The sequence below is a fragment of the Pseudorca crassidens genome, chromosome 12 (assembly GCF_039906515.1).
Source record: "Pseudorca crassidens isolate mPseCra1 chromosome 12, mPseCra1.hap1, whole genome shotgun sequence".
Taxonomy (NCBI): domain Eukaryota; kingdom Metazoa; phylum Chordata; class Mammalia; order Artiodactyla; family Delphinidae; genus Pseudorca; species Pseudorca crassidens.
This window is the reverse complement of record NC_090307.1, coordinates 69,908,484-69,920,179: the sequence shown is the minus strand read 5'-3', so window position 1 is coordinate 69,920,179 and position 11,696 is coordinate 69,908,484. Positions and strand designations below refer to the sequence as shown.

The 11,696-nt window shown below is 61.2% G+C and overlaps 1 protein-coding gene across 1 annotated transcript; it reads left to right on the top strand.

Annotated features, from left to right (window-relative positions):
• The first annotated feature begins 6,188 nt into the window (after positions 1-6,188).
• On the top strand, positions 6,189-11,686 carry GAS2L1 (growth arrest specific 2 like 1). The gene is made up of 6 exons (XM_067700339.1): positions 6,189-6,357; positions 7,280-7,949; positions 9,310-9,417; positions 9,502-9,598; positions 9,679-9,850; positions 10,375-11,686. The coding sequence occupies exons 2-6, from the start codon at positions 7,299-7,301 to the stop codon at positions 11,387-11,389; spliced, it is 2,043 nt and encodes a 680-aa protein (XP_067556440.1). The 5' UTR covers positions 6,189-6,357; positions 7,280-7,298; the 3' UTR covers positions 11,390-11,686.
• The last annotated feature ends 10 nt before the right edge of the window (positions 11,687-11,696 follow it).

Here is an 11,696-nt window from a genome sequence, read left to right as displayed (position 1 = left end):
TCCTTCTCGGCCTCTGTTCTGCAGCCACTGCACATCTACTTGGAGCATGTCCCCAACCCCCCAGATCACAGCTCATTCAAGCGTCATGTGTGAGGAAATCTGTACGGTCAAGATGTGACACTGCAGTGTTGGTCACGGTGCTGCTGGCAAGGAAAGGGGGTTCGAGTGTCACTTTGACCCTGAGCCGTGTCTCAAGGGGACGTCATAGCCCAGGTCTGTCGATTTGCAGTGGCGGGGGGGGGGGGCACTGTGTTGGGTATCCATGGCTGGGAGCCCTCTGAGGGAGCTTTGGGTCACAGGGCCCTCTGAACGCCCCTCCCAGCAGTGGCGGAGTTGGTGGGCCTCTGAGCCTCCACACACTTCAGGACACAGGTCTGCCTTAGTGACAGTAAAGGAGGGGAACCGTTTTTATATTTCCTACTTAAGTGGTAGTGGTTATTGTGCTTCCTTGATGTTATGGGGTTAGAGTTTTAAAGTTAGGTAAACAGCCTAAAACTAAAATGGAGGCCTTGGTTAAGACTGCCTTGGTTGCCTTGTGTGGGGTCAGAGCACATTTCTGTTGTCGGGGAGGAGATGTGAAGAGCCGTAGACCCATCACCTGTTGGCCTTGTGGTCAGTCTGGTCTCTTCTTGGAGCCGCATGAAGGTAAGTATCCAAAGCAGGCCAGTAGGTTTCAGTCATTCAAAGATCCAAGGCTCTTATCACGTCCATCTGGGAAAAGCCATTTTCCAGGTAAGCAATTGTAACTTAGTCCATAAATGTGTCCCCAGGCAGATGCTCAAGAAACAAACTTAACACACCCACCCAGTCAAAGACAGCTAGTGTCCTAAGGCTCAAGGAGAGATTGTCACCTTCAACCAGGGGAAGGGGCAAGGGTTTGGAGTGAATTTTCCCTACCATCCCCTGCCCAGAGAGAGCAGGGCCTGGGGAAGTGGGTACACTGCTCACAGCACCCTACTGGCCCCACGGTCTGACCATTCACCCCGGGTCTTCTCTCTCCCCAGCCCACCTGGACGTACTTTACATACAACTAACTCTGGTTTCCCGTTTCCTCTTTTTCTGCATTACCAGCCCATTTCCCAAATGAATACGCATTGTGCTTGCACCTTTGGAAAACCCTCCCTTACCCCTCGTTAATCCCCCTCCAGCCACCAAGCCATTTTACTCTTTCCTTGGCATCCACCTCTTCTCCCTTTCTAGAAACCACTTCCAATCGGTCTTGCCTCTGCGGAGACAGTAGCAACCTCCATGTCACCAGATCACTGGTGGTGCCTTCCCAGCCTCTGCTGCCCTCCTTCTCTGCCTGACCTCTAAATACAGGGGCTCCCAGGCTGTGACAGGGCTCCTCTGACCCCTCACTGCTTGGCTGACTGCCCACCCTTCTCCCAAGTGCCAGCTCTTCCCGGGATCTGATGGGCTGAAAGGGCTGGATCCTGCCCCGCACCTCCCTCCACCCCATTCTCAGCAAGTGGAAGAGTTTGTTCCCTCATCCTGAACCTTGGAGTTCCTCATTGACTCCTGTTCTCTCAGACCCCAAAGTAAACCATCAGGCTCTCCAAGACGCAGCACCAAAAACACCCATGCCTCCCACGGCCCTCTCGCAGGGCTCCCAGCTTCCCTCCACCCCTCTAGCCCTTACCCCATGGAGGCTGACCGACCTCACCATTCTCAAAACCCTCCGGAGGCTCCTGCCACGCTGGCTATGACCCATGAGATCTGGCCTCCCTCAGGCCCCCATGACCCGAGCTGCCCTCTCTGCCTTCCTCCCCGCAGCCCCGCCACACAGGCCAGTGCTGTTCTTGCAAGGAGCCAAGGACGCTCCCACCTCAGTCTTGGCAGGTGTCAGAGCCAGAGTTCACACTCCTGCGGCCTGAACGCACCCACGACATCACCGGGCTGCATCGTGCCAAGTGCACATCAGCCCCTGAGGCAGTGTGAGCACCCCGTGGCTCAGGTGAGGAGATGGGACTTGTCTTCAGGCCCGAGGGGGCTCCTCAGAGCTCTCCCCCTGCGCTCTCCCCCTGCGCTCTCCCCCTCCTGACCTGCCGCCCACAGGCATCCTATTTCTAAAGGGCTGGGTGCCCGGTCCACCCCCTCCCCAGCCTGCAGCCCAAGCTAGGGGATCATGAGCAGCCCTCCCAGCAGCTGCTGCAGGGACAGCCACGGAGTGTGACAGGCGTTGCCTAACTCCTGCCCAGAGCTTGAGGACCCCGCGGGGGCAGCCTCGCGTCCCTGGCGCCTAGGCCCAGGGTGGAGGTGCTTATGTCAGGCAGGCCAGGTCCTCTCAGCCAAAAGAAACGTCTGGACTGCACTGACCTCAGATGCCCTCAGGAGGCGTGGGTTCCAAGCCCTGTCTCAAAGGGCCGCGCAGAGCTGGCTGAAGCCTGGGGATGGGGTGGGGAGTGGAAACCGGGTTCCTCACGCTGCTCCCAATTCTCAAGAGCCCCTGGTCAGTCACACTTAGGATAAAAATTTTCCGCACACCCTCGTGGTCCCACAAGGCCACACCCCGCAGACCCAGGCCAAGGCTCAGGGGTCAGTGGGAGACCGATCTCTGCCCCTACGCGTGGACAAAGGCTCACAGGGAGTGGCTCACCTCCAAGGGAGGAAATTGGAGCCAAGGACAGTGCAGTGACAGGGCCTCCCCTAGGCCCAACCACGGGCCCTGGAGCGCCCCATCCTGCCCCGCTCCTGACAGAGCTGCTGGGCGCAGAGTGAGCATGAGCAGAGAGATGGAGGCTGGTGGGAAAGCGGGCATTCCAGGCTTTCTGGTCCTGCTTCTCCGGGGCACAGGAGGCAGCTCAGGGGAGCTTGGGGTCACTCACCCCGCAGCCGGGGCAGGAGCAGTCGTCATGATTGGACCCACATCTGGACAAAGCATCCTGAAGCCCCCGGCGGGTCACCAACTCATCCTGGGCCATGCTCACAGGTCAGTCTAGCCCAGAGGGCATCGGATGGAACCAGCCAGGATCTGAGCTGCCCAGTGCCAGGGCTGGGGCCTGCCGGCAAGCCCATCGTCCAACCTCCGGCTGCAACCGAGGCCAGCAGGCTGCACCCTAGCACCCAGCAGCTGAGGCTGGAAATCCAGCCATGTGCCCATCGCCCAAGGGCCAGCCCGAGCCTGCACTGGAGCCACAGCATTCTGTACTCAAAGGTGGCCTGTGGGGTCTGTGGGGATGGGCTCAGGACAACCATAGCCCAAACCTCTTGTCCCACCAGTGGTGTCTGTACTTCCCTTGGTCCTGCCAGGAAGAGGAGAGGACGCCTTACGATACAGGGGATCAAAGCCAAGGCCCTCCATGGCCTGGGCCGTGGGTCTGGCCACACCAGTGGGAACCGCACCTGCCATGTGTCCTAGAGTCAGAATATTGGAGTCTCTGGTCTGCAGTGGGCCTCTGTGATGGCAGGCCACAGCTCAGGGGACTGGAGATAGAGAGGAACAATCCCCCCTCGGCTCCTCCTCCTCAGAGGAGCCGTGGATGTATGCCCTGGCTGCACTCGGCTGAGTAATAACATTTTCACAACTCTGTGGTGTGACTGCTGTTGTCCCATTTTACAAACAGTGCAACTGACTCAGGGAGCTTAACCAATGACCAACGGAAGGGCCTAGGTTCAGTCTGACCTCTCCTGTGTCCAGGGCCCTGCAGAGACACGAGGTAGATATGAGCAGGGGTCAAATTCCTACACAGCTGCTGACCACACACATCCCTTGCCCTCTCTGGGCCTCAGTTTCCCAAAATTGTAAAAGGAGAACACAAAAAAGCATGGAGAATTTAATTACTTAGTTTCCACACCCTGATCTTCCCCTGCCCCATCTGCAGCAATCCTGTCCTCCCCAGGTATCAGCAGCCCCAAACCTGTAACTCTGTCCTCACCTTCACACCCGATTCACCAGCATATTCTATCCGCTTTCCCCTCAAAATACAGCCAGAATCCAACTCCTCTCAACACTGGCACCACCTGGTTTCCTCCAGGGCCCCTGCCCTGTCCACCACAGTACCACAGGGAACCTGTTATGACCTAAGTCAGGTCACACCCCTCCCCTGCTCTAATTCCCTCCCTGGCTCCCAGGTCCCTCAAAAGAGGTGTGGCCCTTCAGCCCCACCTCCATCTGCCTCCACCCAGCCTCACAGACCCCCTCCCTCTTTCTTGAACACACCAGGCACCCGCCTACCTTGACCTTTGCCCTGGCTATTCCCTGAAACTGAAACACTCTCTTTCCAGATATCCACACAGCTCCCTCCCTCACCTTTACTGTTCACTGATCAAAAATTACAGGCCTGGGACTTCCCTGGTGGTCCAGTGGCTAAGACTCCGTTCTCCCAATACAGGTGGCCCGGGTTCAATCCCTGGTCAGGGAACTAGATCCCACATGCCACAACTAAAGATTCCGCATGCTGCAACAAATATCCCTCCTGCCGCAACTAAGACCCAGCGCAGACAAATAAATATTTTTAAAAAAACAAACAGGGACTTCCCTGGTAGCACAGTGGTTAAGAATCCGCCTGCCAATGCAGGGGACAGGGGTTCAATCCCTAGTCTCGGAAGGTCCCACATGCCGTGAAGCAACTAAGCCCATGAACCACAACTACTGAGTCTGTGCTCTAGAGCCTGTAAGCCACAACTACTGAAGCCCGCGCACCTAGAGCCCATGCTCTGCAATAAGAGAAGCCACCGCAATGAGAAGCCCTCGCACCACAATGAAGAGTAGCCCCCGTGCGCGGCAACTAGAGAAAGCCCTCGCACAGCAACGAAGACCCAACGCAGCCAAAAATAAATACTAAATAAATAAATTAAAAAAAAAAATTGCAGGCCCATCCCACCCCCACTCCTGCTCCCCACTCCCTTCTCCCCAGTGCCTTGTCCCTGTTGCAGCCCAGGAGCCACCTCTAGACTGTGAGCCTGGGAGCTGGCTCTGTTTTGTTCCCTGCTTTTTGCTCTTGGTTTTGCAGTGCCAAAAGACACAGCACCCAGTAGGCTCCATGTCAATGTCAGCCGTTAGTTACTACTTCTAGACACGGGCCTTCCTCACTCTACAGTGGATGGAGTGGGCTGTGGAGAGGGTAGAGTGGGACCTGCACGACCTGGGTATTGGGGTAAGAGCCCACCTTTTGAAAGGTCACAAGGACTCAGTGAGATGATGTGAGCAGCCTGCCACCAGGAGGTCAGGCACATAGTAGGTAACAAATGCCCCCATCCTTGAATGAAGGTATTCCCATAATAGTCATTGTTCAAATCCCTGCGCCACCAGCTACTCTCCTGACTCAGCCCAAGTTTGGGCATGAGTGTCCCTCATAGAGGTGACTCATTGTTTCCTTCAGGTCAAGGGCACACAGCTGGCCTGGCACACAGTAGGAGCTTTATTAAAGCTCTGAGCATTGGGCGGTTGGTGGTGGTGCTTCCCCGCAGCAGCCCCGCCTGGCCAGTGAGGCTGCTGCCCAGCCAGGCCTGGTGTCCCCGCCCAACGGCAGCAGGGGCAGGATTTCCCGCTGGTCCCAGCCAGGTCTATCCTGTGCAGCTTGAAAAGAAACCAGTGGGTCTTAACTCTCCAGAGCCAGGCTGCCGCCTAGCCTCTGCCGTTTATTCCATGGCCCACCCCGATAGCCAGAGGTGGTCCAGGACTGGCCTGTCCCCACTGCAGTGTATGGGCCGCAGCGTCAGAAACGTGGGCCTCAGCCACGGATTCCCCTAACCTGAGGGAGCATTCGATAAGGAGCCAGTGGTTAAGTGGGGGTAAAACGGAGCCATCCTCCCCCTCCCCCAGGCCGGCGTTGCTGATAGGAAGTCCGACACCCAAGGCTGGACGGCCTCATTTATCTGAGCTAAGGAGGTCCACTCCAGCCGGAGGTGACTTGCATCCCCGGGCCCCTATCGCTTCCTGAGTTCGTCTTGGGAACTGCCCGTTTGTGCTCACCCGGGGAGGCCACTATCTGGGGAGGCAGAGCAACTAGAAACACCCAAACCCCTCCCCAGGAGACCAAGGAGGGTGGAAGGGACCGTGGGGACTAGCCTGACTGGGGATGGGACTTCTGGGCTGGAAGGGTCGCCTGGGGGCCGTGGTCCCGCCTCCGCTCAGGGCTGGGCCGAGTCCCTGGCCCGCTCCGCATCTGGAGACTCCAGCCCCTCCACAGGCCGGGAACAGCGCGTCCCCTTTAAGAGAGCGCGGCCCCGCCCACCCCCTCCGGCCGGATCCAAATTCCAGAGAGGCGGGGCGGAGACTGCAGGCGCTGAGGACGCGGTGGTGGGACAGGGATCCGCTGTAGCTCGGGCGGCGCCTCCCTGCGGCGGCCCGGCCCGGCTCCGGCCCGGCTCCGGCCCCGCCGGGGCGATGCTCCCCGAGGCCGCGGGATGAGCCAGGTGAGCGCGGGGACCCCCAGCACCCACTGCCCGGCGCACACTGAAGGGGACCTGGCGGCGGCAGCCGCGGGCCTCTGTTCCCCAGGGCTGTGTGACCTTGGGCAGCCCCGCACCCTCTCTGGGCCGAAGCCCAGAGGACAGCCAGGACTGGCGAAGGCCCTTCTGAGTCCCGGCTCACAGGCACCAGCCTGGGGCGCTAGCGAGGCTCCTTGGAGGAGGCGGGCGGGCCAGCCGGCTGCCGGATCAGCAACGCGGGCAGGTCGGCCCCGGCTCCGCCACCCACTGCTCTGTGACCTTGAGCGAGCTCTGCGCCTCAGTTTCCTCATCTGTAAAATGGAGATAATATCACTGCACGCTCAGACCTGGCCAAGGTCACTGCGATTACTTTACTACTGCTGCTGTTCTGTCGTTAGAATGACACAGTCCTTACGGAAGGGAGGCTGAGGGAGGACCTAGGATCTTTCCGGAGGAAGTGGGATCGCCACCAGCCCTCAGCAGTCGACCTAACCCCTCTCTGAGGTCGGACCGGGGTTCCTACTGTGAGTCCAGGGCCGTGGGCTACATCTCTCTAGGGCTCATCTCTTTACCTATCACAGGGGCAGTAAGGATGGGTGCCTCCCTGCCTGGGCAGGAGGACTCTGCCAAGTCTTTCAATCCCCCCTCCCCCAAAGAACCAAGCAGCAAACACTTATGGACACTAAGTCATTTATAAAAATCATCCCATTAGTTCCTATGAGGAAGGTACTATTATTGCATCCATTTTGCAGATGGGAAAATTAAGGCGAAGAGTTTCTCACAGCCAGGGCTCAAACCCAGGCATTTGGTCTGAAACGACAGGCGGGTGCAGGTGGTCAGCGGCATAGCCTGTACTGAGCGCCTGCTGGGTCCTCACAGCCATCCTGACCCGTGTCCCTGCCCACAGTGACTCGGCTGGCCTGGGCATGGCAGACCCCGTGGTGGGCATCGCGGGCTCGGCAGCCAAGAGCGTGCGGCCGTTTCGCTCAAGTGAGGCCTACGTGGAGGCCATGAAGGAGGACCTGGCCGAGTGGCTCAACGCCTTGTATGGCCTGGGTCTGCCCAGCGGTGGCGATGGCTTCCTGACGGGGCTGGCCACGGGCACCACCCTGTGCCAGCATGCCAATGCCGTCACCGAGGCCGCCCGCGCGATGACCGCCACCCGCCCAGCCCGTGGGGTGGCCTTCCAGGCACACAGCGTGGCACCCGGCTCCTTCGTGGCCCGAGACAATGTGGCCACCTTCATCGGCTGGTGCCGCGCAGAGCTGGGTGTGCCTGAAGTGCTCATGTTTGAGACCGAGGATTTGGTGCTGCGAAAGAACGAGAAAAGCGTGGTGCTGTGCCTGCTGGAGGTGGCGCGGCGCGGGGCCCGCCTCGGCCTGCTGGCCCCTCGCCTCGTGCAGTTCGAACAGGAAATTGAGCAGGAGTTGTGCGCCGCGCCCATGGCCCCCAACGCCCCCAGTGCCGGGGAGGACGCTGCCACCGCTGCTGCTGCTGCTGAGATCGCCACTGCCCCGGGGGCTCCCTCCCGCGGGCCCCGCATGACACCCAGCGACCTACGCAACCTTGATGAGCTGGTGAGTCCCCGAGTGCGTATGCCCGGCGGCCTGGCTTACTCTCCCTTTACCCAGGGACCAGACAGCAGGGTGGTGCCTGCAACCTCCGGGGGCCTATCCTCGTATCTGCAGGACAGCCTGCCCCATGGAAAGACTGCTTATGTTGAGCACCAAGTGGATACCTGGCCCCAAGGAGTTGAGCAGGCCCAGAGAGGGAGAGGTGCTGGGTGAGGTCACAGGGCCCAGCACGGCCTGGGAGAAAACTCGGGTCCCATTGCACGATCTCCCTGCTTCCTTTCTGTGGTAACCATGCACCAGATAAGTGCTAGGTGTTCCTTCATCCTGGGGGCCGTGTGATTTGAGCCCCTCCTGTATGCCCTCCCTGCGCTCAGCTGCTAGACATTTGCATTCACACCATCACTGAGCTCGAGGTTGAATGGGTGCCTGTGTTGTTTGGTCCTGGGCAAGGCGCTTGGCACACAGTAGGTGCTCAGTGAGTGCCTAGGGAAGCTCCCAGGGGCTCTGCAGGTCCCTCCTTCTCTCCAGGGCCCTGCACACATCACTTATCTGGGAACCCAAGCCTGGAGTAGCTGCTGCTACTGGGGGCTAAAGTCCTTTCAGGAGCTGCAGGATTAGTTCTACCCTGAGCATAGGAGGTGCCAGACCATGACCCCAGCTTCCTCCTCCTCTTCCCGGGACCTAGGTGTCCCTAACACCCACACAGCCGGGCCAAGAGTTTCCTTCTTATCAGGAGGTTAGAACATGATGTCCCCTTCCTGGAGGCGGGTAGCCGGATGGCTGTGGGCAGAGGTTGCCACCCCACCCCATCCTGCACCAGGGTCACCAGAGGCTCCATCTGCTCATTTTCTCAGCAGCTCCGCTGTGGGCAAGGAGGCAGGCGGGCCGCCCACACAGCCAGCCTGGCAGCTCCCAGCCTGGGGGAGCATGTGGGCAGATGTATGCTAGCTGGGCGGGTGGCCTGGTGTGCACGTTGGTGTATGCGTGTGCCCCATATGTCTGTGGCACTCCTGCCTCCATGGGGTGTGGGTCCTGCCTCCACCCCAAACCTGGCCTCTCTGTGGCCTGCCTCCACCCCAAACCTGGCCTCTCTGTGGGTCTCAACATTCATGTCTGTGAAGTGGGCGAGGGGGAGTGAGGACTCCCCCAGGGCTCAGGGACTTGAAGAATGTGCCTTGTTGGGGTCCCAGGCCCTGGCCCAACCACAGTCCCTCCATCTTTTCCTAGTCAGCTCCCTGACCCCTGGTAGCCAAAGGGGGAGAGCTTCCAGAAGGACTTAATTCCTTCTGACCCTGGAGTTGCTGACATTGGGCCAGGGGAGGAGTGACCTGACCCCTGACCTCCAGCCTCTCTCTGGCTTCAGGTGAGAGAGATCTTGGGGTGCTGCACCTGCCCAGACCAGTTTCCCATGATCAAAGTCTCGGAGGGGAAGTACCGCGTGGGAGACTCCAGTCTGCTCATCTTTGTGCGGGTGAGAGCGAGGGGCTACCTGAGCAGGTGGCAGCCTGGGAGGTGGGGGGGCAGGCCGTGACCTGCCCACGCTGGGCTGCCACAGGTGCTGAGAAGCCACGTGATGGTGCGCGTGGGCGGCGGCTGGGACACGCTGGAGCACTACCTGGACAAGCACGACCCCTGCCGCTGCTCCTCCACGGGTCAGTGCCCACGGCGGGGGCGGGGGGGGGCACCTCTGTGGCCCCACCTCTCATGCGCCACCCGTCCTCTCTCCCTGCAGCCCACCGCCCACCCCAGACGAGGGCCCGCACCTTCTCCCCACAGCGGGTGTCGCCCACCCGAAGCCCCCGAGCTGGTAGCCCAGCCTCCGGGGGTGAGCGCAGGGGCTCCCGCCCGGAGGTGACACCCATTAGCTTACGCAGCTCGAAGGAGGGGCCCGAGACCCCGCTCAGGTGAGAAGCAGGAGGACGCGGGGTGAGGGGTCCAGGGGGTGGGGGTGGGGGTGCCCGCTCTGGCCTGGATGACTGTGCTCCGTGATTCACACCCTGGGAAAAGTTCCCGGGGGTGGGGAGGTGGCGGCAGGCCCGGCTTCCCGTCTCCATGGCAACCCAACCAAACGAACAACACAGCTGGGCGGGCCTTGGGGGCTGGGTGGTGGCCAGTCCAACCCTGCTTCCCGATGGCCTGCCCAGGAAACTGGAGGCCCGGGGAGGGGGAGCTTAGGGCCTTACTTCTTCTGCTGCCTTGGGGCGGCGGGGGTGGCCGTGGCTGCAGGAAGCTGTGGCAGAGCCTCTCACTTCTCCCTGGAAGTCCCCAGGGCAACAGACACCCTTGGCACTCCCGTCACCACACCACAGGTGCCTCTCCCACCCCCCGCCCCAACCACGCGGCTGCTGGTTCCTTACTCTTCCTGCCCTTTCTGCACGCCAGTCCCCTCCGCGTTGCCCCAGCTCGCTCTCTTGCTCCCCTGCCCCAGGGCCCGGGACCAGCTGCCCCCCCACCCCCGCTCCCGCCGCTACTCCGGGGACAGCGATTCCTCAGCCTCCTCAGCCCAGAGCGGCCCCCTTGGTGCCCGCAGTGAAGACTCAGGCACTGGCCCCCGACGGGAACGGCCCAGCCGTCGGGTGACCACAGGCACTCCGGCCTCCCCGAGACGCCCCCCCGCCCCGCGCAGCCAGTCCCGAGACCGGCTGGATCGGGGGCGGCCGCGTGGGGCCCCAGGAGGCAGAGGAGGCCAGCTGTTGGGCCCCAGCCCTGCCCGGCGGGCCCGGAGCCAGAGCCGTGAAGAGCAGGCTGTGCTGCTGGTGCGTCGGGACCGAGATGGGCAGCACTCATGGATGCCACGGGGCAGGAGCAGCCCCCAGACTCCCCGTGCCCACAGCCCCGCAGCCCCCCGGCCTCCCCGGGTCCCCAGCCCCAGTCCAGAGTTGAGCACCACCCCGGCCAGTGTCTTCCGCACACCCCTGCAGCTTGACCCAAAGGAGGAGCAGCAACTATTCCAGCGCCTGGAAGAGGAGTTCCTGGCCAATGCCCGAGCGCTTAAGGCTGCTGCTGGCGGGACCCCGACGGGACCAGCCCCTGACCTGGTTCGGGCCCCAGACCCTCCAGCTCCTGACTCAGCCTACTGTTCCTCCAGCTCCTCCTCTTCGTCCCTCAGCGTTCTGGGTGGCAAGTGTGGCCAACCCGCAGACTCTGGCAGGATGGCCAATGGGCTGCCCGGGCCCCGAGGCCCAGCTCTGTCTAGCTCTTCCGATGAAGGCAACCCCTGCCCCGGTGTAGGGGGCCCACCAGATGCACCTGGGAGCCCCATGGCCGGCCCAGAGCCCCTGAGGACCTGGGCACGAGGCCGGATGGACACACAGCCAGACCGAAAACCCTCACGCATCCCCACCCCGAGGGGCCCCCGCCGCCCATCTGGACCCACGGAGTCCAGGGCCTGGCATGCCCTGCAGTCAGTCAGCCCAAGGGCTGAGCCAGATTCCTGGATGTGATGGACCAGCCCAGCTGCCCCCAGTCCCCCATTCCTTCTCCTTTTCCTTTGTGGCCTTAACCCCTCTGCATCAGGGAGTCCCCCCTGCCTCTTGGGGACCAGACCTCATGGGACCAGACCCCTTGGGACCACATGGCACAATGGGACCTCTGTTGTACATTCCGGTTGGGGGATGAGCATTGCTATTTAATTACTAATATTATTGAATGCCTTAGAGGGGGCTGGGCCAGCCCAATAAGGACCCTTCCTGCGGTCCTGTGGCCCTGCAGAGCCTGACAGTAAAGTTTTGTTCCAGCTACTTGCGTCTG